General features: G+C 47.7%; 2 protein-coding genes across 6 annotated transcripts in view; both read left to right on the forward strand.

Moving 5' to 3' along the window:
• The first annotated feature begins 1,052 nt into the window (after positions 1-1,052).
• Positions 1,053-17,400, forward strand: TPRA1 (transmembrane protein adipocyte associated 1). Of its 3 annotated transcripts, none has more exons than XM_065845533.2 (11): positions 1,053-1,173; positions 5,134-5,336; positions 5,489-5,621; positions 7,679-7,765; positions 9,228-9,300; positions 10,329-10,408; positions 11,548-11,658; positions 11,875-11,935; positions 12,955-13,057; positions 13,697-13,777; positions 14,504-17,400. In XM_065845533.2, exons 2-11 carry the CDS (start codon positions 5,146-5,148, stop codon positions 14,736-14,738), a joined length of 1,155 nt encoding a protein of 384 aa, XP_065701605.1. In that variant the 5' UTR covers positions 1,053-1,173; positions 5,134-5,145; the 3' UTR covers positions 14,739-17,400. The 3 variants fall into 3 exon arrangements, with proteins under 3 accessions (XP_065701605.1, XP_071669028.1, XP_065701606.1); XM_071812927.1 differs by having other exon boundaries at positions 14,541-17,400; XM_065845534.2 differs by having other exon boundaries at positions 1,072-1,173; positions 5,137-5,336.
• A 1,891-nt stretch (positions 17,401-19,291) lies between these two features.
• The window catches only part of CHCHD6 (coiled-coil-helix-coiled-coil-helix domain containing 6), a 110,627-nt gene continuing 109,040 nt past the window's right edge, over positions 19,292-20,878 (forward strand). For all 3 annotated transcript variants that reach the window (XM_065845614.2, XM_065845616.2, XM_065845615.2), the window contains exon 1: positions 19,292-19,457. In XM_065845614.2, coding sequence (XP_065701686.1) covers positions 19,380-19,457 — 78 coding nt within the window. In that variant the 5' untranslated portion in view covers positions 19,292-19,379. The remainder of the gene's footprint in view (positions 19,458-20,878) is intronic.

Genomic DNA, 20,878 nt, shown 5'->3' on the forward strand with positions numbered 1-20,878 from the left:
GCTCATCCTCGTCTCTGTGACACACGGTGGGGACCTGGCTGGGGCTCAGAGTGAAACATGGACCCCCAGAGATGCCCATAGGCTGCTAGAGACCACCATGGCTTAAAGACAGCCCAGAACCCAGTAAGGTGCTGCCTGACCCCTAAGCGACACACTGTGATGAACCGGTGCCACCACAGGGTGCCACTGTCTCTCCAAGCACTGGATGGACAGCTTTTCTGTCTGTCCTGTTCAGAAGGACAGACATGGACCACATGTACGTGCCAGCTACAAGCAGTGCTGTGCTTGAGAGCGCATCAGGTGGACTGGGAAGCAAAACCTCTCCTAGTGACACAGTTACGGGGGAGGTAACATGTTCAATTAGTTGGTGCCTGAAGCTACAAGTGAGAAGACATGGATTTTACTCCTGGCTCTGTTGCCAAGGCACTTTTTAGGCAGAAATGCTCCACCTCCATCCTTTCTATAACTCAGAGATGTCAGTGCCTGCTGAGCCTTGACCCTGTTGTGGTTTAACCCCAGCTGGCAACAAGGGCCATGAAGCCACTTGCTCACTCCCTCTCCCAAGTGGGATAGGGGAGAGAATCAAAAGGGAAGGGAGAGGCTCAGGGGTTCAGATAAAAACAGTTTACAAGAACAGCAAAGGAAGAGAAAATAATAATAGCAAACATACAAAATAAGTGATGCATTGCTCACAAACTCCGGTCCGTACAGCCGAAATTGGAAGAGCGAAGACCCGGACAGCAGTTCACATTCAAACACGATCGCGCCGAACAGCGTCTAGGCAGCTGAGGACCGCAGAGGTCACAAGCGAAGCGACCTCCACAGGGCGCCTTTAAATCACGGCAGGCCCGCCCCTCGAGTCCCGCCTCCCGCCCCTTCCCATTGGTTAGCGCCGCTATTTATTTTGGCCTACTTGACAGAACCTCTCTCTATTTGGTCTCTGATTGGTCTAAGCGGCTCCTCTCTTGGGGACTGTCTCTCAATAGAGTCGCTGGGTCCGGCCGGAAAAACGGGAGCCCGTCTGCTGTGGCGGCGCGGCGCTCTGCTTCAGCCGCTCTTCAGCGACGCTCCCTGGCTGAGGGGAACGGCGGGGCCGGGGCCTGGGATGGCGCGGCCGAGCCCCCGCGACTGAGCGCCGGGGCGGCAGCGCCGGGCGGGCCGAGCCCGCGGCGGGTAGGAGCGGGGACGGCGCCGGGACGGGGCTTTGAGGAGTGTGGGGGCACGGGAGGGGCGGTGGGGCCTGTCCCAGCGGCCCGGCCTGGCCGCGGCGCTCGGGGTGAGCGGGGCCGGCGGGGCAGCCTTCGCCACTCTCTGGGTTTCTGCCCTTCGCAGCCGCCCCAGGGGGTCCCGGGGACGCGGGTTCGAGCCCCCGTTTGCAGCCTGGGAGTCCAGTGGCAGGAGCGTCCAGAGGAGCCTTTCTGTAGCCTAAAGGGTAGGAGGTAACTTAAGGTTTTCTCCAGCTCTCTGGTTCCTTTAGCAGCCTGTAAAATAGACGGCGTGTCCTTGCCAGTGTAGAACGAAGTGACCACAGGCTGTTAGTTCGCTTCACTTGTTGCCTTCTGATCATTGTCTGTGATTGATTATTGATTATTGATTATTGTCTGTGTACCCTCCTAGAGGGAAAAACAAAAATCCAAAAATACCTCCAGACACAACAACAACACCCCAAACCCAAAACGGATCACCAGAAAACTTGGTGTGCTTATCTCTGAAACCCATCACTGAACCGGGAGTCTCTGTCTGGTGGGTTTGGATGGTTGTTGATGCTTCTGCTGTTGGTGTTTTTGCTTGGTTGTTTTTAACGTTTTGGTTCCTTTCTTTCGAGTGGCATCTAGAACAGGGGGTGAGAATGAAGGCTGGAGAAAAAAGTCCTCAGTCTCTGGTGGGAAATCCCTGTCTTGTGAGTTTGTTCTAAGGGTAAAATGCGAAATGTGAAGCACTTTTTTCCTTTTTTTAAACCGTTTAAGTTATTGAAGTAACAGTTGTATTTAAACAGGAATCTGGTCAGTGCAGTTTTCTCTTGCACAAATACAGTGTTTTAAGGAGCAATCTCAACCCTAGTATGGTGTGCACTTGCAAGATTTTCTGGTGCTGTTTTCAGAAAGAAAGAAACTGTCACTTTTTTATTAGCCCTGAACTCTGGTAGAGTGCAAATTCACCTTCATGTGCTTGGGCACTGGGAGCACAGAGAACTGCTGGGGATTTGAGCCCTGAGTTTCCCTGAGCTCTCCTATGGTTCTGGTGCCATGAACCAAGAAACTTCCCCTGGGTGAGGTGGTTGTTGTCACCCGGGTGCAGCTGAGTCGTCCCCAGCGCTGTCCCAGCACCTGATGGGTTGTGGGGATGTTCTTGAGCCGAACTCAACTTGTGAGTCCGGCTTTGGAGGACAGAGGCCTCAGCCGAGTCAGCCCGACTTTGGCTGTAGTGCAGAAAACCACTTTCTTTTATTTTCCAGTGAATAGAGGTGCCTGCCAGAAGGAGAAGGGAGACCAGGGCTGTGGCACTGGCTTCCTTTTATGTGGGTACGGGGTGAGTTTATCCTGGTCGCGTGGGTTGGTCTGGCCACAGCGAGCAGCCACGGGGAGGCTGGGTGTGGTGGGTGAGCCCTTGGGGATGCTCAGCTGATTTATTTTGGACGAGACAGGGCATGGCTTTGGACAGTGTGCTGGAAGGAGCAGCGTTGCTGGGGTTGACAGGGCTTAGCCAGGCCCTTTCCATCGGTTCCTGGTCACATCATGGAATTTTTGCAGGTGATTTTGATGGGAACGGGACACTTCTCCACAGCCTTGCTCTAGGTCTTAGCGATTAGAGCTGCGTGCTGCCTGGCTGATGGCTCTGGCTGCCCTTTCTTATCATGTTGAACATTCTGTTGCTCTGCTTTGTGTGTCCTTCATCTTAGGAGGGAGAACAGGGCACTAATACCAGGCTGTAGCGAGCAGCCTGGCTGGGAGGTAAGATTCATTCTGCTTTGCCCTTTGAACCGCATGGCTGGAGCTTTGTTACATGTGGCCAACTCCTCTCCTTATCAGCAGCTCGCTGCTGTTCCGTGATAGTAGTGACTTCTAGAGAAAAAGAACGGAGTCTGTTTGTTCTTTTTATAAGGAAGATGTTTTTCCCATTTGATTCTCTCACAGCTTTATCCTCTAGCTCTTTACATTGTGACAGGCAGATTGAATTATTTGCCCCAGAAGAGATTTTTAGGAGGTTCTGATGGTTTGCAGTTGATTGTTATTCTGCCCATGCTCTGTGAGCTTTTTCTCCATCCTTTCCCAGCTTTTTTATAATTAGGTAGATTTTTTTTCTGCGTTGGCAAATGTGAACATACTCGTCCTTACTGCTCCTGAGATGCAGTGATGTTTCAGAAGAAGACAATGGAGCAAAATTATTCACACGAAATCATTCCCAACAGTGTCGATTCAGGAGTGAGAAGCTGGAGGGAAGGGGAGATAAGTCTGGAATACGAAGGTTGTTTGCTACTGTTGCTACTAGAACTAGGATTTTTTGGCACAGATTTTGTCATCTCAGCACAAAGTTGATCTTTCCAGGTCTGCCTGTGTTTATTTAATGTCATGGAGGCTGCCAGTTTTTACTGTGCCAGCCAGGGCTAAAGTCAAACAGGGAGATTTTCTATTTTTTGAGCTGAATCCTGGATTGCCGGTAGCACACAGGCTGCCACAGCGCTGTCTCTGGCAATGCCGTTTGATAGACATTTTATTTTTTGAATCTGTGTGTCATCTGTGACCTCTTCTTTGGGGAGTGCCAGGAGAGATGATAGGACCTTGTGTTTGCATTCAGCTCGTACCCCATCACACGCCTTGAGGGGGAGGGTGCCTGTTTTAGAGTGAGAAGAGGATTTGCACAAGGCAATACAGTGAGTCCAGAGCAAGGCTTAGTAAGGTAAATCCAGTCTAAAGTTTGGTATATACTGAATCTTGCTCTGAAGCTCTGTGTCTAGTAGTCCACTTGTGCTTCCAAGGTGACTGTGGACCCATCAGAGGGATAAGCTGCTGCTGGTGTGGTTTCTGCTGAAGCCACCGGCACAGGCAGGAGGCACGAGGAGTTTTATCGGTGGCAGAGCAGAGTTTCCCTTTAATTTCTGTAGGGACAGTTAATATCTCAGCTGGGTAGGGCCTGGGGGATGGACAGATGGCAGCAAAGATGGGAATGTTCTCGCAGTGAAGGCAGCTCAAGGAAGTTTCATTAGGGGGTGAGAAGTTTTGTTTTGTCATCTTTCCAAGAGGCAGGAGAGGTGTAAGGTAGAACAGGCAGAAGAACCGAGCACCGTAGCTCTCTGCTGCCTGAGAGTTTGACCTTAGGAAGCCCATTAGGTAGGACTGGGTCTGGTTCTGGGTTTGTAAACTACCAGTGATGATGCTGATTGTCTGAGAAGTGCGAAGCAATTGTGGCTAGTGGATGTAAAGAAGTTGGAGTACTTTATGCCAACGGGCTTTCAGAAAGGTGCTGTCTTTTCACAGGCTTGGTGTTCTGCTTAAAATCAGAATAGTTCTGGTGTCTTGCAGAGGGGTGAAGAAAAATGCTGAATCTTGGCTTTTGCCAGTGTTGTTTTTGGAAGATAAAGAGCCTGTACAGCCCCTTTAGATAAAAATATGTGAGCTCTCCCTACTCTCCAGCTGTAGGGTTGGTAACAGCAGCAGGTTTTTATGGAGGGACCATCATTTTTTCTTTGCAGTAGTTGAAATTAAATAATTGACTGTAACTTTTTAATCTTGAGAGCTAGAAAGATAATGGATGTTCTGGTACAGCCGAGTTTCTGTCTCCATCTGATGATGTCACATGTTGCTGCTGAGTCTTGATTTCTTCTATGAATCAAAATAAATCACAAAATCGAATCCAGCATACTATTACACTATTTTGAAGGTACTTGTTACTCTGATACAAGATAGTGGTTTTGTTTTTTCTGCTCTCATAGCTGTGTGCAGAGGAAGGGCAGGTGGCATTTCATTGTGTAATACCTACTGTCTTTCTGATGATGATAATTTGCTGTAAGAAGCAGGAAGGAGTTATGCAGGGGCCTAATGGCAGGGCTGTGTTTTTAGCTCTGACTCACAACTGATTTAGTGTTGCTTTTTGTCTCTGCTGTGGTTGTCCTGCTCCGTGTTTGACCCGGACCAGAAGGAAGGCAGGATGTTCCAGTCCGTGACGTCTGCGATGAGATTATCCGTGTCTGACAACATCACACATTCAACTGCCCTGGTGACAGCGTTGGATAATGTGACAGCTTTGTCCCCGACAACAACACAGGCAATCAACGACACCAACATCACTGTGCCGCACAAGTGCCTGTTGTTGCTTTACGAGGACGTTGGGAAGTCCAGGTGAGATAGAGGACACAGGAGCACGGTCTGGCCCTGGCCAGGGGAAGGAGCTCCCTTTCTCAGAGCTTGGTTGAGAAGGGACTGGGGCTGGTGCCTTTTCTTCTGGATGCTGAAGAACAGGACAAAAAACCTGATTGATTTACTTTTTGCAGAGTCCGCTACTGGGATCTTCTGCTCCTGGTTCCCAATGTGCTTTTCTTTATGTTTCTTCTCTGGAAGCTGCCTTCTGCCAGGGCCAAAATCCGGGTCACTTCCAGCCCAATCTTCACTACGTTCTACATACTAGTGAGTACCGCTCTGTGCTTTTGAACTGATGAGGGAGTGTTTTTAACTACGACTCATGAATAATATCACTGAACTAGTGGAGAGAGAGCCTAGACCAGATCTCACAGGGGTAAAATAGATTTTTAGTTGAAGGTATGCTACAAGAATTAAACACTTCCCCCCCCTCCCCCCGCCCTGCTATCTATTCTGCTTTTCACAGATTCTAGGACCTTACTGCTGGATTTAGGTGGATTTTGTTCTTCCATGGTGATTTCATCCCCACTTCTTCTATCGCTTTGCTGCCTTGGACTTTAGCATCTTTCACTTTCTAGTTCTTTGCAGTAAGTCACATGTGACACAAAAACAGCTTCTCACTGGGGAAATGAAAGTGAAACGCTGGAGAATAATTTCTGTAATTTCTGCTGTAGTTTCTTTCCCATCCTGTCAAAGTGGCTGCTGAGTTAATGTTCGTGTTCCTTCTGAAGGTGGAAACCGAACATACAGGCAGTACAGTTACAACTCTCCAACATGTGAGATCTTGTCTGTTCTCCCCTCACCAGTTTAAAAGGCATGGGCAGCTTTTGCTCATGTCAAGGTAGCATCTATAGTAATGTCTGAGCTTCATACCTGTTAGCTGAATAAATGCTCTAAACTTTTAAAAATATTACCAGCCTCTTCCATTCAGTATTTAAATATTTTTCATGGTTCCAGTAACGCATGTGGTTTAGTAGGAAGTTCATGCTAGAGGCTTTGAAAAGCAAAACTCCTCAGAGACCAAAGGGAAGAAAAAAAGTGAACTGGCCATGTGCTGTTGACTTCTTCAAAACAGTGAGAAGCAGAAAGTGATGAAATGGCCTTAGAGGAAAACGCTTTTGTTCAGTTTGATCTTCTGGAATGTGTTATTGGGAAATGAGGATGTGTGTTCTGTGAGAATTTCAAATGGCTGTTTGTTGTGCCTTGAAGGAAGGCTTTCTTGTGGAGCCACTGATTAAAGCAAAGTTAATAGATTGGGAAGAATCTCTGCCTACTTAGAGAGAAAGCAAAAAGAGCATATTTTCCTCTACAATGAGTTGTTGCTGCTCCAGAACACCATAATATTCAGGGACCCTTCTTTTTTGTCAGTGTTTTGTCGTAGAGTTTTCTATCCCAGGAGGCAGTGTTGTATTTTTCTCTTTTCATGGTATTTGCTTCCCTTATTATAAGGAGGAAATATTCAGCTGTAGGTGGTTTATGGATCATTTCCATTCTCCAGACACCTTGGACTCTCTTAATTCCCTGATAGATTTTGCTGTCTCATACCTGCATCTTTAAAATTAGCTGGTGACTTGAAGGATTTTATCTGGAAAAGTCTGCTTTCCTAGAGGGTAAATCTGCACAGTGGAGGGTAGATATATCCAACTGATCTCTTAATTGCATGGTATGGCCGTGACAGCACGTAAATTAACCTCGCTGAGCTCCATGCTGTCCTGTCTAAGCGGTGCATGGGCTGACCCGTGTATCTCTGTTGTGCTGTAGAGCAGAGTAAGGTGTTTTAAAGCTGTTGGCTGCAGCTTTTTTCCCACTGAGTTCCTCAGCATTGTCAGTGTTGAGTGAGAGAACTGCAGATTTTAGTTTTATCACAGATCTGAAGTGTGGTAGTTGGTATCGAGTGGCTTCTGTTATCTGATGCGATTGGTTTATTTGGTCATACCAAGCACTTCATCTTGTAATTTGGAGCGATATGGTTTTTGTCTGGTTTTGTCTGTATTTTCTCCTCCTCTACACCAGTGGACTGAAGGGTAGGAAGACTGTCTGCCTGTGAAGATCCTGGTGTAAGGAGCGGTTGAGACCTCTTCAGAGCTGTTTAGTCTGACAGTTGGGGAAATTTTGTGCCTTCCTAAATTCTAAGCCAGTACTCCTACATCTAACAAGCCTGAGGAATCTTCTTCAGGAAATTAGCCCTAATCTGTACAGGAAATCCTTCGTACACATTATGAGGCTTGAAAGCTGACCTGGCAATGGTATTGCAAAGGGGTTTCTGGTCACTACTGCGTATGTGCCTTTGGACATGTGCTCACGTTTGGTATCTCTTTGTGTAGGTATTTGTGGTGGCTCTAGTTGGTATTGCCCGGGCTGTTGTCTCCATGACTGTGAGTGCTTCTGACGCTGCCACAGTTGCTGATAAGGTAGGTGCAACACTGATTTTTAGAGGCTCTGCTTTGTGCAGTTCTAGTCACAGCAATCTGCTAAGGCTTTCCTTTTATGTGTATACAGGAAGAATGTGGGGGTTTTATTTGCAGTGCTTGTAGCTATGTGTGCTATAGAATCCTGTTCTGATAACTGTATCTAAATGGTCACAACATCTAGGGCTGTAAAACAATAGACCTCCCAAAATAGATGCACAAATAGTGGCAGCAGAACTTTCCTGTTGCAGGGGTGGAATGACTCTGCTTTGCAAGAGCTGAATGTTCAGATACCTTTATAGGCAAGACCTGCCCTTTGTTACTTTTGCAATATTTGAGTGGCTCTTTGAAAAATACTTAAATATTTTGTATGGAAAGCAAGTGAAACCAATTCCCTTTCGAGGCTGCTATCTGAAGTCTGTCCTTGCAGCCACCCTGAGCACAGGGTGAACCCTTAGCAAACAGGAAATAGCTTTGTACGTGCTCTTCCTTTGTAATCATTTGACTTGTAGCGCAATATTACCTAAAACAAAAAGCTCTGTAGTTCTGGAGCTGGTAGAGGGAGAAGAGTCACCTGCAGGGTACAGGTCTTCCAGCTTTATTGTCTGGGATCAGTGTGATCCTTTTGCTCTCCCCTTTAATGTTACCTATCAGAGCACTGTAATGCACTGGTTCTGTGTGTGGCTGGATGTTTGTAGCATTTTTGTTCATCTGTGATTAATAGATATAGGTCCAGGACTTGAATAATGGAGAAGGTGCTTTTCTTCAGCTCTGTTTTTCTGAGCTTAGAAGTGTCCATCGAAGGCCTGTTAAAATACTATGTTTCTTCAAGAGAGAGTACCATTCAGTGCTCAGAGGAAAAGGATTAGTAAGACAGAATCTGGTTCTTGTTCTAGGTTTGGCACTGATTAATTGCATGACTACCTGCAAAGTTGCCTCATCTGCTGTGTTTCTAGTCTTGTTTCACCAAATAAAACACGGGAATGAAAATCACAAGCTGGAAGTGGGAGGACTTAAGTGTTGAATGTGCTTTAGGTTTAGGGACCAGTAGCTTTGGAGGAGTGCAGAATACTGAGTTTGTTCAGCGGTAACTGTACTGCAGAATCTACAGCTTTAAGAACTGGGCCTGTTTAATATTATACTGTTGAGGTTGTCATGGGTTTGTGCTCCTTGGGAGTACAGCAGAAAGAACACATCCAAGACAAGCGATAGATCTTCAAGTGTGGCAAACCACGGCCACTTCCTCTCTCCGTAGGCATGCTGTTTGTTTGCTTCCACGAGACTGTTCTGTTTCACAGGCATGTAATTAGTATCCCTTACAAAGCATGAGGAAGGCTGTGGAAATGACTCGCTCCATTCAGAAGCTGCCATCCCCTGGAGCGGGCAGTGGAGATTTGCTGTATTAACTTACAAGTGGTTCCTGGCTCCATCTAATCGTGTTTGTCTGGTTTCTGTTATCCCTCAGATCCTGTGGGAGATCACAAGGTTCTTCCTTCTGGCGATTGAGCTGAGCGTGGTGATTCTAGGCCTCGCCTTTGGTACGTGTCAGGAGGTTCTCGAGTGCTTTGAATGCTCCTATCCCCTTTCTTTCCACAGGGGCTGCAACTCTAAGTTTGTGGAGATGCTGATTCTGTAAAGTGAAGGAGCTCTAGAATAAAGACAAAAGACAAATTGGGCCGTTTTAGTTACAAATGTCTGAAAGCCTGATATTTACAGACCTATGGCTTGTGCAGTTTCAGGGTTTGTATGTGCTTTGTTCTGCATGCGTGTGGTGAAGGAAGGTACAGCTTGGCTGAAGATGACTTATACAAAGATCAACAGCCTGATCTTTTCCTCAACCCCATTTTATTTAAGAGAATTCCTTTGTGGGCTCATTCTATCCCCTTCTTGGTTGGTTTGATTCCCTCCTGACTTCATTCAAATGCTTTAGCTTTACCTGCAATCTGTAACTACTTTTTTCAGTTGTACAGGTGAAAATGCTGTTTGGAGCACCCTCCTGTGGGTCAGAGATGAGGGCTGGTAGATGTCACTGTTGCATCTGCCAGTGGGACATCTGAGCACATCTTTCATCTTCTGAGAGCTCAGCGGACAATTTAGGTTGGGAGGAGTTTGTGGAGATTTTCTGCTCCAGGATAATCCAGTGCAGATTTCTCTAAACTCTTCCTTTCTTCCCTGCTCTAACCCAGTCTCCCATCAACTTTTGTCCTGAGAAGAAACTTTACAGCATCTCATTGTACATGATAGTGAAGTAATTCCTGACTGTTGTTTTTTGCTTTTTTTTTGATTTCTTTTTTGGTAACTCTAGCAGGAGGACTTAGTTCCATCACGTATATTAGTGGGTAGGAGGAAAGCAAGTTAAAAGCTGTTGTTTTCTAGGTATTATTTTGTCTGTGAAAGGCTCAGCTCTCCAAACACGAAAGCAGTTTCTAGCAGTTAAGTGAGCTTTAACCTTCCCTTGAAGGCCTCTGGAAATACAGATGTTTTCCTATATTGGTTTTGGAGGTATCTGATTTTTTACCAGCACTGGGATCATATCCTGAGTCACATCTGTATTCATTAATTCCAGGTCACTTGGAGAGCAAGTCAAGTGTGAAACGTGTTCTGGCAATCACTACAGTGCTGTCTCTGGCATATTCCATCACACAGGTGAGTACCCTGGAGCAGAAGGATTAGTCTTTGCAAAAGACAGGACTTTGCTTGGAGTTAGGCAGTTGGGTTTCCTGTCTGGAAAGTAGCAGCTTTTTTCTTTGGATGAGGTTTTGGGGGAAGACTGGATGTTCCTCAGAGCACACACCTCTCCTCATCCTCGTTATGGCATGAGTGGCTCAGCCAAGGTCGAGAAATGAGATGAGGTTTAGGTGGATTGTCTTATTTAGTGAATCTTGGAACAGGAGTGAGAGCTTTTTCACACCTGAGCCACAAGTTCTGAATCTCAAGTGCCATGAGGACGGGATGGAGAGACCCGAGGTGTGCTTGCCAAACAAGGGCAGTGCAGTGGGCCTCTTGTCTTCTGGCTCTTTGAGCGCTGAGAGCTCTTGTTTCCCTCCAAACTAGTGTCTGGCTTGCTAGCTCTGTTTATTAGCTGTATCTCCATCTCTCTGAACAATGTGGTATGTGTCTGGGTTTATTCTTCTCCTTGGTATGTAACTGGTCAGCCCTGTGTCTCTGTACTTGGGGCAGCCCCAGAGTAACACACAGCTCTTTGTTCTGTGACCAGGCTCTTGCTCGCAGAGGCAGCGAGCTGATCATTACCACATGATAAAGCTGGAGGAGCCTCATTAAATATCAAGTGTTTGAGCTATCTCTGGGTTCAGTAGTGCTTACAAGCTCTTTTCTCTCTCCATTGTCTGCATGGTAGATTCTGTTCATACAATTTTTCAGGGATTCAAGTGAATGAGACAGTGTCCTTTCCCAGCTCTTGTACAAGTGTAGGCCATTATATTCTGGATGTTTCAGCAGGAAAAGTCTACTTTAGAGATGGAAATGGAACTCTAAGTCTATTTCAAGCAGATAACTGCTTGCGTCCCCTGCCCTTCATTCAGTCTCTCTTCTGGAATGTCATTGACGCTGGTTTCTCGCAGATGCAGATTCCTGCCACTTTTTTCCCTGCACTTCTTGTCTTCACTTTCTTCCTCTTCTCTTGTGTGAGCTTCACTTGGTCGCAGCAGGAGAGTGGTTGGGTCTTAGATGGCAGGGACAGCTGTTCCCTGAACTTCTTTAAACACGGTCTCCTTCGTCCAGACACCCACTTTAGCAGAATCATGTTGGTGCCACTTCTCTCCTAGGGCACCCTGGAAATCCTGTACCCTGATGCCCACCTCTCAGCAGAAGACTTCAACATCTATGGCCATGGAGGGAGACACTTTTGGCTTGCCAGCTCCTGTTTCTTCTTTCTGGTAAGCAGTGGGTGTGTGTTATGCTCTGACCAGCCTCTGTGTGCCCATTTGCGTGATGTGTGGGGCCTTCACATCTGCGCTGGGTTTAACATCAGGGGGTCTGTGCCTCTGTCCTGAGGCGTCTAGGGAGAGCGTGACAGCGCACACCGGCCTGGCAAGGACTGTTGAGTTCAGTTGCCAAGCAGCTGTGCTACAGTGCATTCTTTGTCCCAACAGGTCTATTCCTTGGTGGTGATTCTTCCAAAAACTCCTCTGAAAGACCGGATTTCTTTGCCCTGTAAGTGACTGTAGTGTGTTCCATAGTATAGATGGGGAAGAAGGCACCAGGATAAAACAAAGGTGGGAGTAAGAGGTTCCTATATCTGATTGTGCTGCAAATATATCCCACTACCTGGGTGTGCAGATATGCAGCAAAGGACTGATAAATTATCTGTGGGAAACACTATGTTGTGCCTCTTGGAGAGCAGAGTAAGAGCAGTTACATTGCTACTTCAGTACTTAAACAATTAATACATTAAGAAAACGAAATTTACTGCTCAGTTAATGATACAAATGCAATCTAAATATATAATCTTCAGAGAGCTGTAAGAAATGGCTTCTTAATAATAGTTTCCTTTGAAATACATGTACGATGTTAAGTGTGCGTGCTGGTCATCCCCTGGGAAAGAAAGGCTAATTTGGAGCTGCCTAATAATTTTTATCTGGGAATTTATTAAGATGCTTCTCTGTTTTTTCTTTTTGTTGCAGAATATCTGCAGCTCTTGAATAGGGAGAGAAGCTGTTACTAAGATGTTTGCATGGGGCTGTTTTCTCAGCAGTGCTGGCGTCACTGTGTGGGTACACGGAGGGAGTGGGTATGTGTGGCAGATGCCACAAGCAGACCCTGCTGCTCCCATCCAGTCTCCTGAGCAGTTGTGCTAGTGCAGCACATCGAGGGGCGCAGCTTTGGGTTCCGCTCTGGGCTTTTTGTTGGTTTTTTTTTTTCTTGTGTTCAGTTATGTGGCTGATGCTGGTTCCAGGTGCCTGTCTATAAAACCTTTGTATGTGTTGCCATGACTATGTGTTTTCAAAACTCATCTTGTATGTATAGACATGCAGGAGGGTGCAGTTTAGTCCACTATCCACAGCAATCCTGCCAGCATGGCACAGGAAAACACAGTCTTAATTCTTCAAGAATTCTTAAACAGACAAGATGGTGAGATGCTTCTCTTGGGTTTGTCATCTCCATCAAACAGATTTGCACTGAGCTGGTGCTTATGAGGTTGAGCTTCATCTGTGTCCATGTCTTTCCCACAGCCAGGAGGAGTTTTTATGTTTATGCTGGAATCCTGGCACTACTGAACCTGGTGCAGGGCCTGGGCAGCGCCCTCCTCTGTGTGGATATCATAGAAGGACTGTGGTATGTATGCTGGGCGGGGTCTGCAGCCCAGTTTCTTGTGTTGCATTTGAATGTCCTTCAACACTGCCTCTCCCAAGAAAACAAACTTGTGCTCTGTTCCTAAAGAAGAATAAAGCTTTTGGTTCTGTTTTGTGCTGAAAGACCTCTAAGGGGTCAGGAGACTCCAAGTGGAGAGCTCTGTGGAACTGCGTGCTCCGCAGTGGTCTTGAGGTGGTGGGTGAGAATAATAGTTGCAATCCACTGATGCCTGGCTGTTGGCTGGCGTTTCACAGGTAATAAGGGAGGAAATTGACTGTTTGCTAGAAATAGCACGGAGATACCCTTATTCTCATCTGGAGTCTTGTTCTGCAGGGATCAGTGTCGCTTCTAAGTCAAAATTGGGAGCACTGAGACTGTGCTCTTGGTCCAGACCTTGGGTCTTGGCGTGGTTCCCTCCGTGTGTCTAAGAGCAGTGACACATGTTGATGGCAATGTCTGTTACTTTGCACCAGTTTGAATTTATTTAGCACAAGACTTTTCTTGATCTCTGCTTGGACACTAGAGGGAAATTGGGTCGTTCTGGGGGGATGTGACTGGTGTTATCCAGCTGTTTTGTGCCTGAGTGCTAAATTCCTTTATGTTCCCTTTTGCCATTGACAGCTGTGTTGATGCCACCACGTTCCTTTACTTCAGCTTCTTCGCACCTCTCATCTATGTGGCGTTCCTGAAAGGCTTCTTTGGGTGAGTAGCCAGCAACAGGAGTTTAGAGGGTGTTTATTGTCACTTGATTGTGTAGAATGAAGGCAGTGACTAGAATGCCAGTTAGGAAACCAGCACTCGGGGCTGTGATTCGTGGGTCGCGGTTGCCGCCGTGTGGCCACTCAGAGGAGCTGCATCTTGGCATGAAAAAAAGACTCCTTTATTGTAGGCTTTAGCTTTTATAGTCCATAAGCAAGAAACAGCAGCCTTTAAAATAATTAAGAACACAAAGTACTCCTAAAATATCAGAACGTGCCTCTGTTGTGTTCTGAAATCAGAACAATGTCTGGAGTTAGAGATGAAAACTGCCGATCCACAAGTGCTTGTATTTTGGTTTTGCTGACGTGCGCAAATGCAACTTGAGGTGGACTCGTGTTGTGCTGGTGTTGGCAACCAGGCCACTGTGGAGTCCTATGCTGTTGGGATGCTCTTGCCTTCAGTAATTCAAAACTCCCAAAGATAAGAACATCTTTCCCACACAGGAGTCAGGATTCTGCCCTTTTTATTTCCTTCGGATGAATTAGTCCAAAGCTATATTTAACATTACTTTATGGCAGTTATTCTGCGGGGTATATTTCAGAACTGAAAGCTGATGTGAAGAGTCTTTAGGGTCTGAATATACAATTTCTTAGTGCTGCTGAGTTTAAGGGTAAGTGGCTGTGATACTACGTTGCTTAAACATGTATTTTAAATCTTTGCTGACTGCAGGTCTGAACCAAAGATCCTTTTCTCCTACAAATGTCAGGTGGACGAACCCGAGGATGTGGATGTGCACCTACCCCACCCGTATGCTGTCGCTAAGAAGGAAGGAATGGATTCGGGGTTCTACTCGAACACTCAGATCGATACCACCGCCTACCTGGATGACGTGGCCTCGATGCCGTATCACGTGGGCAGCATCAACAGCACGGACAGTGACCGCTGGAAAGCCATCAATGCCTGAAGCAGGGTGACCCGCTTCAAGCCATGCCTCCTTCTTTTCCTTCTAAACTCCTGGTGCCACAGCTGTTAGGTTGTCCATTGGAAATCTGTCCTTGGCTGTCTGCAGCGGCTTTCCTCTCTTCCTTAGGATTTCCGAAACCTATTGTGGAACTAAGCTGGAAGCCCAAATCCTGTTGGAAAGAACATTTTCTGGCGCTATCTGAGAACAATGTCAAACAGTTTTGTTCACAAACCTATAAAGACTGAACTTTACTGATCCTCTGTGTTTCAGATGTGAATGTGACCCATAACACAGGCCTGACGGGCATCTCTTCCTTTTCAATGATAGAAAGCACTTGTCTGCCAATTAGGGGAATGGTGTTTAGGGATGAGGGTGTTGATTTAACTGCTGTATTGTACATATGTAGAAAGATTTTGGTGGTTGAAACCAAAGATGGTGTTCTGGGGTTTTTTCGAGCAGTGTGGTTGCCTGGGTCTTGTCACGATGCAAGGGCATAAGGGGTGGTAGTGTCTGGAGAGGGAAGCTGGTCAGCTGGGCTTGTCTCTGGTTTCAGTTAAAAGTGATGAAAATAATGATTTGCATTTGCTAGGGGTTGAAAGGAGTTTTTGGAGTGTGTGTGGGAAGGAGAAGAGAGGTATGAAGAGGAATGAGCACCGCTTCATGCCCTGGGAGCATTTTGGGGGACTTGTAGCTAGCGGAATGGACAGACTGAGCAACAGGGAGACAGAAGGACAGACAGCACTGCTGTCTAGCTGAGCTGAAGCAGCTGTGAACCGGTCTGTGGAGGCTGTACAATTGTGCATCTGAGCTTGCAGGAAAATCTAGGTAACAACACCAAATCAGGGCTGAGTTTTGAGAACAAAACCTTTGAGGCAGGTGAATTTTCCATCTGCGCCTGGCTTCGTGGCTCTGGCAGCGTCCTGGGGAGTGCTCTGAAGGAGGAAGCTGACTCTGCAGATGAAGGTTCCAGAGACATTCAGGTGCTTGAGGCAGAGCAGAAGCCCTTGATGATCTGAGCTGTCAGTATTTAGTGACTGGAAACTCTCAGGCACCACAGTGGGCTAGAACTGAGCTGGCTTGTGTAAGTAGGGAGACGAGTGGGAGGTGGACGTTTCCCTGGCAGGGTCCCTCTCTTGTGTTGCCATTCAGATTCCCCAGACTTCTGCTGGTCTGAACAGGTTTTATGGCTCGATATGTTGAAAATTCTTTTGTGCATGTGGAGTGTGGTTCATTTAAAGACTATCTGGAACTTCTTACTAACCTCTTCTGTGCTGGAAGAGGGACTGCTCTTGTCTGAGCTGTCTGGTGTGCAGTTTCAAGACGTGGTGTTCCAGTCCAGGACTGTTCAGCTGAAAGCTGTGTCAGGCTGGTTTCTGGGATGCCCTGTGCTCTCCAAGGATGCAGAGGGGTATTCCTCTCACTTTGGGGGTGCTTTCCTACCTGAGTCCTCCGGGTAGGTGGAGATCTGCTCTAAGCAATAGCACCTTTCCGTGGTAGCAAGAGGGAATTTGAAATGTTTGGGAACTGTGTGAATCTCTTGCCTCAACTCACTGCTGTTCCTGAGGTAAGAGTTTCTGGGAAATTGTCGTGCAGGGTGCAGCATGGAGGTGTCAGTTTGGATCACGAGCAGGTATTTGCTACCAGGTGTTCCCACCACAGGGAAAGAAAGTTTGGGTAAGAACATGAAGTTCATATTGGTTGCCAAAACTATGCAGGCCCTTTGCTTATCTTTTCTTTTTTTGTTAATGAGCAATGCAACCTCTCTGTTCTGCCTGTGAACTTTGCCCTGCAGGCCTCAAAGTAGCATTGGCACCTTGAAAACAAACCAACCCCCCCTTTTTTTAATTTACTTTTGAGGAAAAAAGGATTCCATTTGTCTATGTGTGAGAGCCGAATTGTCTCATGTAGATCAACAGCCTTTCACGTTTACCCTCCATGCAATGACCATGGGAGGGCTGGACAAGCAACTGGCCGGTTCAGCCCTTTCCACATCACGGAATTGTTCTGTGCTCCTCCTGTCACTTGCTGTGAAGCAGCCTGAGCCATGCTGGCTTGTTCGCTTGCAAAGGGACGGATGATGTGGTGACTGGATTGCTCTGCTGCTGCTCCGAATGCTGCTCGCAGCGCTGATCCTGAGCCGCTGGTGGAAAACTTGGGCAAACCTGCAGAGCTTCCCTGGAGCTGATGGGCCTTGAGCAGCCGAGAGGTGTGGAGGTCTTAAAGCAGTTGAGAAATGGAGTGACCGCTTTTCCGTCCCAAGGAGTATTTGCAGACTCTCAATGCCCTGACCGAGAGGACCTATTTGCCCTCCTCGGGGATGGGAAGAGCCGGTTAGGAATTGGCCTTTTTGTCAGCTGAACTCAGTGCTGAGGGGTCACCTGTGCACGTGGTCCACACGTCCATCCCGTCCTTGTCCTTTGCTGGCAGGACTCCAGTATTTCTGGAGTGTTGCACGTTGTGCTGCTGAGCTTCTGCGCGAGGTCCCGGACTGACCTTCCTCCTGTTGTGTGCTTATGTATATATATAATGCTTTGGGCCACATTCAAAATGGTCCTTTGGCGGAGTGTGTTATGTGTGTGTTGGAGATGCAAAGAGAGAAAATATAGAATAAATGTATATTTTTGTGTGTAAAATAAAGAAATAAAATTAAGTTTGGCATAAATGCTCATACTTTCTCCAATGATTCATATTATGAAGGGAAAAAAAACCCCACCAATTTTGAAGATTTTTAATTCCTGAAGAAATATGGCAGATAATAATGCAATAACACTGTATCTTTTAATCATAAATGGATTTTACACAGGAAGGCGTGGCTGTAGGTGCAAAGTGCAGTTTTGTTCGTCTTTGCCCACTCTACCCCTTGGATCTTTGCAGATGATGCCCAGCACCTGGCTGGAGTTCCACCTGAACAAGGCCTAAGGAAGGATGACAGGAATAATCAAAGTTACAGGAAGACTTCTGGAGGAGTTAATTACATGATTGAGAGCTCACCAGCCTGGAAGAGCAACAGTGCAGGTCAGTGAAACCCTGAGAGGACAGAGGTGAATGAGGAATGGCTGTTCATGGGCTTTTTCAGCACAGAAGCTGGTGCTATGAAACGGAGTGAGCGGGTGGCAGGTGAGGAACAACCAAGAGAGCGTTTTGGGAGGGATCGTGGTTTGAGTTCAGCCAGACCTTTGCTCTTGCACAAGCCGTGTGTGGTGCTTCTGTACCGTCAGCTGTTTGTAGGACTGTACCGCAATGCTGTGCCAAGTCCTGGCATGCAGAGTATTGCACAAATAAAAATATTCCCTGCTCCCAGGAACACGGTGTAGAAGAGGCCTGGAGGTCTGGGTGGGGGCAGAAAGTCCTTGATACTCCCTTAAAGCTCCCACTGCTGAATCAAGTTGTGGTTGCCACATAATTGCAGCAAAAAATAAGCATTAAAGAGTTAAAACTGCTCCAATGCGCTGCTAAGAAGTAGATAATTAGTGTGTAGATACTGAGGCTTCATTAACTGCCTAGTCATGAATGCATGAAATTGTCCAGGTCATCACGTGGCCTGTATTTCTGGGGATGCAGAAAGTTTGTTTGGAAATAAACCCTCAAAGCTGCTATTTCTTGTTCTGGTTGTGTTGTGTTAAGATACTCATTCTTTTTCCCTTGGCTGAGGCTGTGAGTTGCCTGTGCCTGGTGATGGGGACCAGATCTGCGCTGGCCTGACCTACACGGGACCCACGCGTACCTGTTGCGGCAGGTAAGGGCACAGTTGTTGGGTCTTGCTGGAACAGGGTGGCTGAAAGGAGCAGAGAGGTGAATTCTGCCCATGGAGCAGTTGCTTTCAAATTGACTAGAAGTCATAGACGGTAATTTTGTTTTTAATCACCAGAGAAATGTGAGCTGGGGGGCTGAGCTCCCTGGAGGAATGTGGAGAAACAGTGTGTGCCAAGATGGACATGGTGATGGAGGGGATGCTCTTGCTCGGCTGTGTCAGGGGATGCTTTATCTCGATGTTGCTGAGGGGAAATTGTGTTGAACATGCACGGGGGCGCGTCAGCCTGCGAGTCCTCCGTCATGGACAATGTCTTGGTGCTTCCTCAGTCCTGGAGCTAGGAGATAACGTCCGTGCCTTCCTGGCTCATTTTCTGTGTGGTAACACGTGGTTTGGTTTTCTTCCTTCCATAATTTTGACCCAGTAAAGAAACCCCCTGAGCTGAGTGGGTGGCAGTGACAGTTTTTTGGGGTGGTTTGACCCTGCATTGGAAATGAGGGTGGGGAAGATGGGCATATGGGGAGGGTGAAGCCTTGCGAGGCCAAGGGCTACAAGCCGAGCCCGGAGCCGCTCTGGAGCCGCCGTGGCCATGTGGCAGGGTGAGGGTTAAGGGGTGTTGTGTCCCCTGTCCCGGGAAGCGGTTTTCCCGGGGATTGGTTCAGGCCGCCATGGGCTACGCAGCCCTCACAGGGCCGGACTACACCCCCCAGCATGCACCGCGGCTCGCCGCCAGCACCGCGCCGCCCCATTGGCCAGCCAGGAGCCGCCCACCAATAGCACGCCGGTATATTGGCAGGCGCCGGAAGCGGAGAGGCGCTCCTGTCAGCGGCAGCGCTGTGTGAGTGGGGGGCGCGGCGGGGAGAGGCGTCCCCAGGGCCCGCCCCGCCGGCATGGGGGCCAGCGAGAGCAGGAAGGTCTCCTTCGGCCTGGATGAGCGGGAGCAAGTCCGGGTGCTGCAGGGCATCAGGGTGAGGCGGCCCGGGCTGCTCCGGGGCCGGTGATGGAGGCGGTGGGGGATGCATGGCAGGGAGCGGGGCTGGGGAAGGTCCGGTGGGCAGGACAGGGAGGGGAGGGGGGGAAAGCTGCGCGGAAGAGAGGAGATAAACTGGAGGAGGTGACTGGGGAAGGGTGGGGGAAGAGGGTTGAGTGTCTGAGGGTGGCTGGTCTTGAGCAGGGACACATTGACCCTTATCGCACCTTTCAGTGCTTAAAAGGGGCTGATAAAAAAGATGGGGACAGACTTTTCAGAAGGGCCTGTTGTGATAGCACAAGGGGTGATGGTTTTAAACTAAAGGAGGGAGATTCAGGCCGGACATGAGGAAGAAATTGGTGGCCCTGAGGGTTGTGAGAGCCTGGCCCAGGTACCCAGAGAGGTGGTGGATGAACCATCCCTGGAGACATCCCAGGCCAGGCTGGACGGGGCTCTGAGCAACCTGAGCTGGTGAGGATGTCCCTGCTCATGGCAGGGGTGGCACTGGGAGAGCTGGGAAGGTCCCTTCAGCCCATACTGTTCTGTGGTTCTTCAAAACTCGCCTCTCATGCCTCTTTCCCTCTCCACTGTTCACAACCCCATCATGCTCTTGCCTCATGCTTTGCAAGGAGTTTGATACTAAAGACGCTGCCTGGCTCTGCGGGCATGCAGGAGGAGACACCTCTGGCCTTATCAATGATGCCAAGAGCCTTGGCAAAGCACCGCTGGCTGAACACAAGGGAGATACGAGGTTGTGGAGATGAATGAGGCTTAGGGCTGTTTCTTGGAGGGGCAGTGGGAAGCTGCTGCTTGAACTTTCATCAGATATCTGGATACGTGTGTCTTGAAAACAAGCCCAGCAGAGTGGTGGTGCTATCATTAAGTAGCCTTTTTTTTTTTTCCCATCCAGATTTCTCTCCCCATTTTTCTTTGGCTTTTTTTTTTTAATTACTACTGTAATTTTCATTGCTGTTGCTGCTTCTTACTCTTATTTATTTTCCCCTAAGCTTTGCCTGAAATGAGCTTGCAGAGTTTTGCTGTGGTTATTTATTTTTCTTCCAATTTTGACTGATCATTTGACAAAAGTTAACTGAGATTGTGCTGATCTCTTTTTGTAAAGTTTTTGAGGGAGGTCAAGTTGTTCTTGCCTGATTTCTCTTTACAGGGTTGGGCAGGGGCCCCTTGAGGACTCCCCTCACCTGCCTTAGATGCAATTTGATGTGCTAATTTAATGAGCTGCTCCCTCAGGTGGATGCTGATGGAACAAACGTGGGTTCATTGTTACTGGTCTGTTTATGACTTTCAGGAGCTCGGGATGAAGATGCCGTTTGTATCTCATGACAGCTGATTAGGTTAAATGAGCTGTAGTCTTTGTAGGCCTGGTTGTTTGACTTCCTGAATAAAAAGTTTCTCTTTTTC

This window comes from Patagioenas fasciata, chromosome 10, assembly GCF_037038585.1.
Source record: "Patagioenas fasciata isolate bPatFas1 chromosome 10, bPatFas1.hap1, whole genome shotgun sequence".
NCBI classification, from domain to species: domain Eukaryota; kingdom Metazoa; phylum Chordata; class Aves; order Columbiformes; family Columbidae; genus Patagioenas; species Patagioenas fasciata.

Excerpts from the sequence above, each read along its gene's own strand:
- TPRA1 (XM_065845533.2), top strand. The coding sequence starts at position 5,146 with ATGTTCCAGTCCGTGACGTCTGCGATGAGATTATCCGTGTCTGACAAC. Across the intron at positions 5,622-7,678 it reads TCACTACGTTCTACATACTA|GTATTTGTGGTGGCTCTAGT; the intron begins GTGAGTACCGCT and ends CTCTTTGTGTAG. Across the intron at positions 7,766-9,227 it reads CTGCCACAGTTGCTGATAAG|ATCCTGTGGGAGATCACAAG; the intron begins GTAGGTGCAACA and ends GTTATCCCTCAG.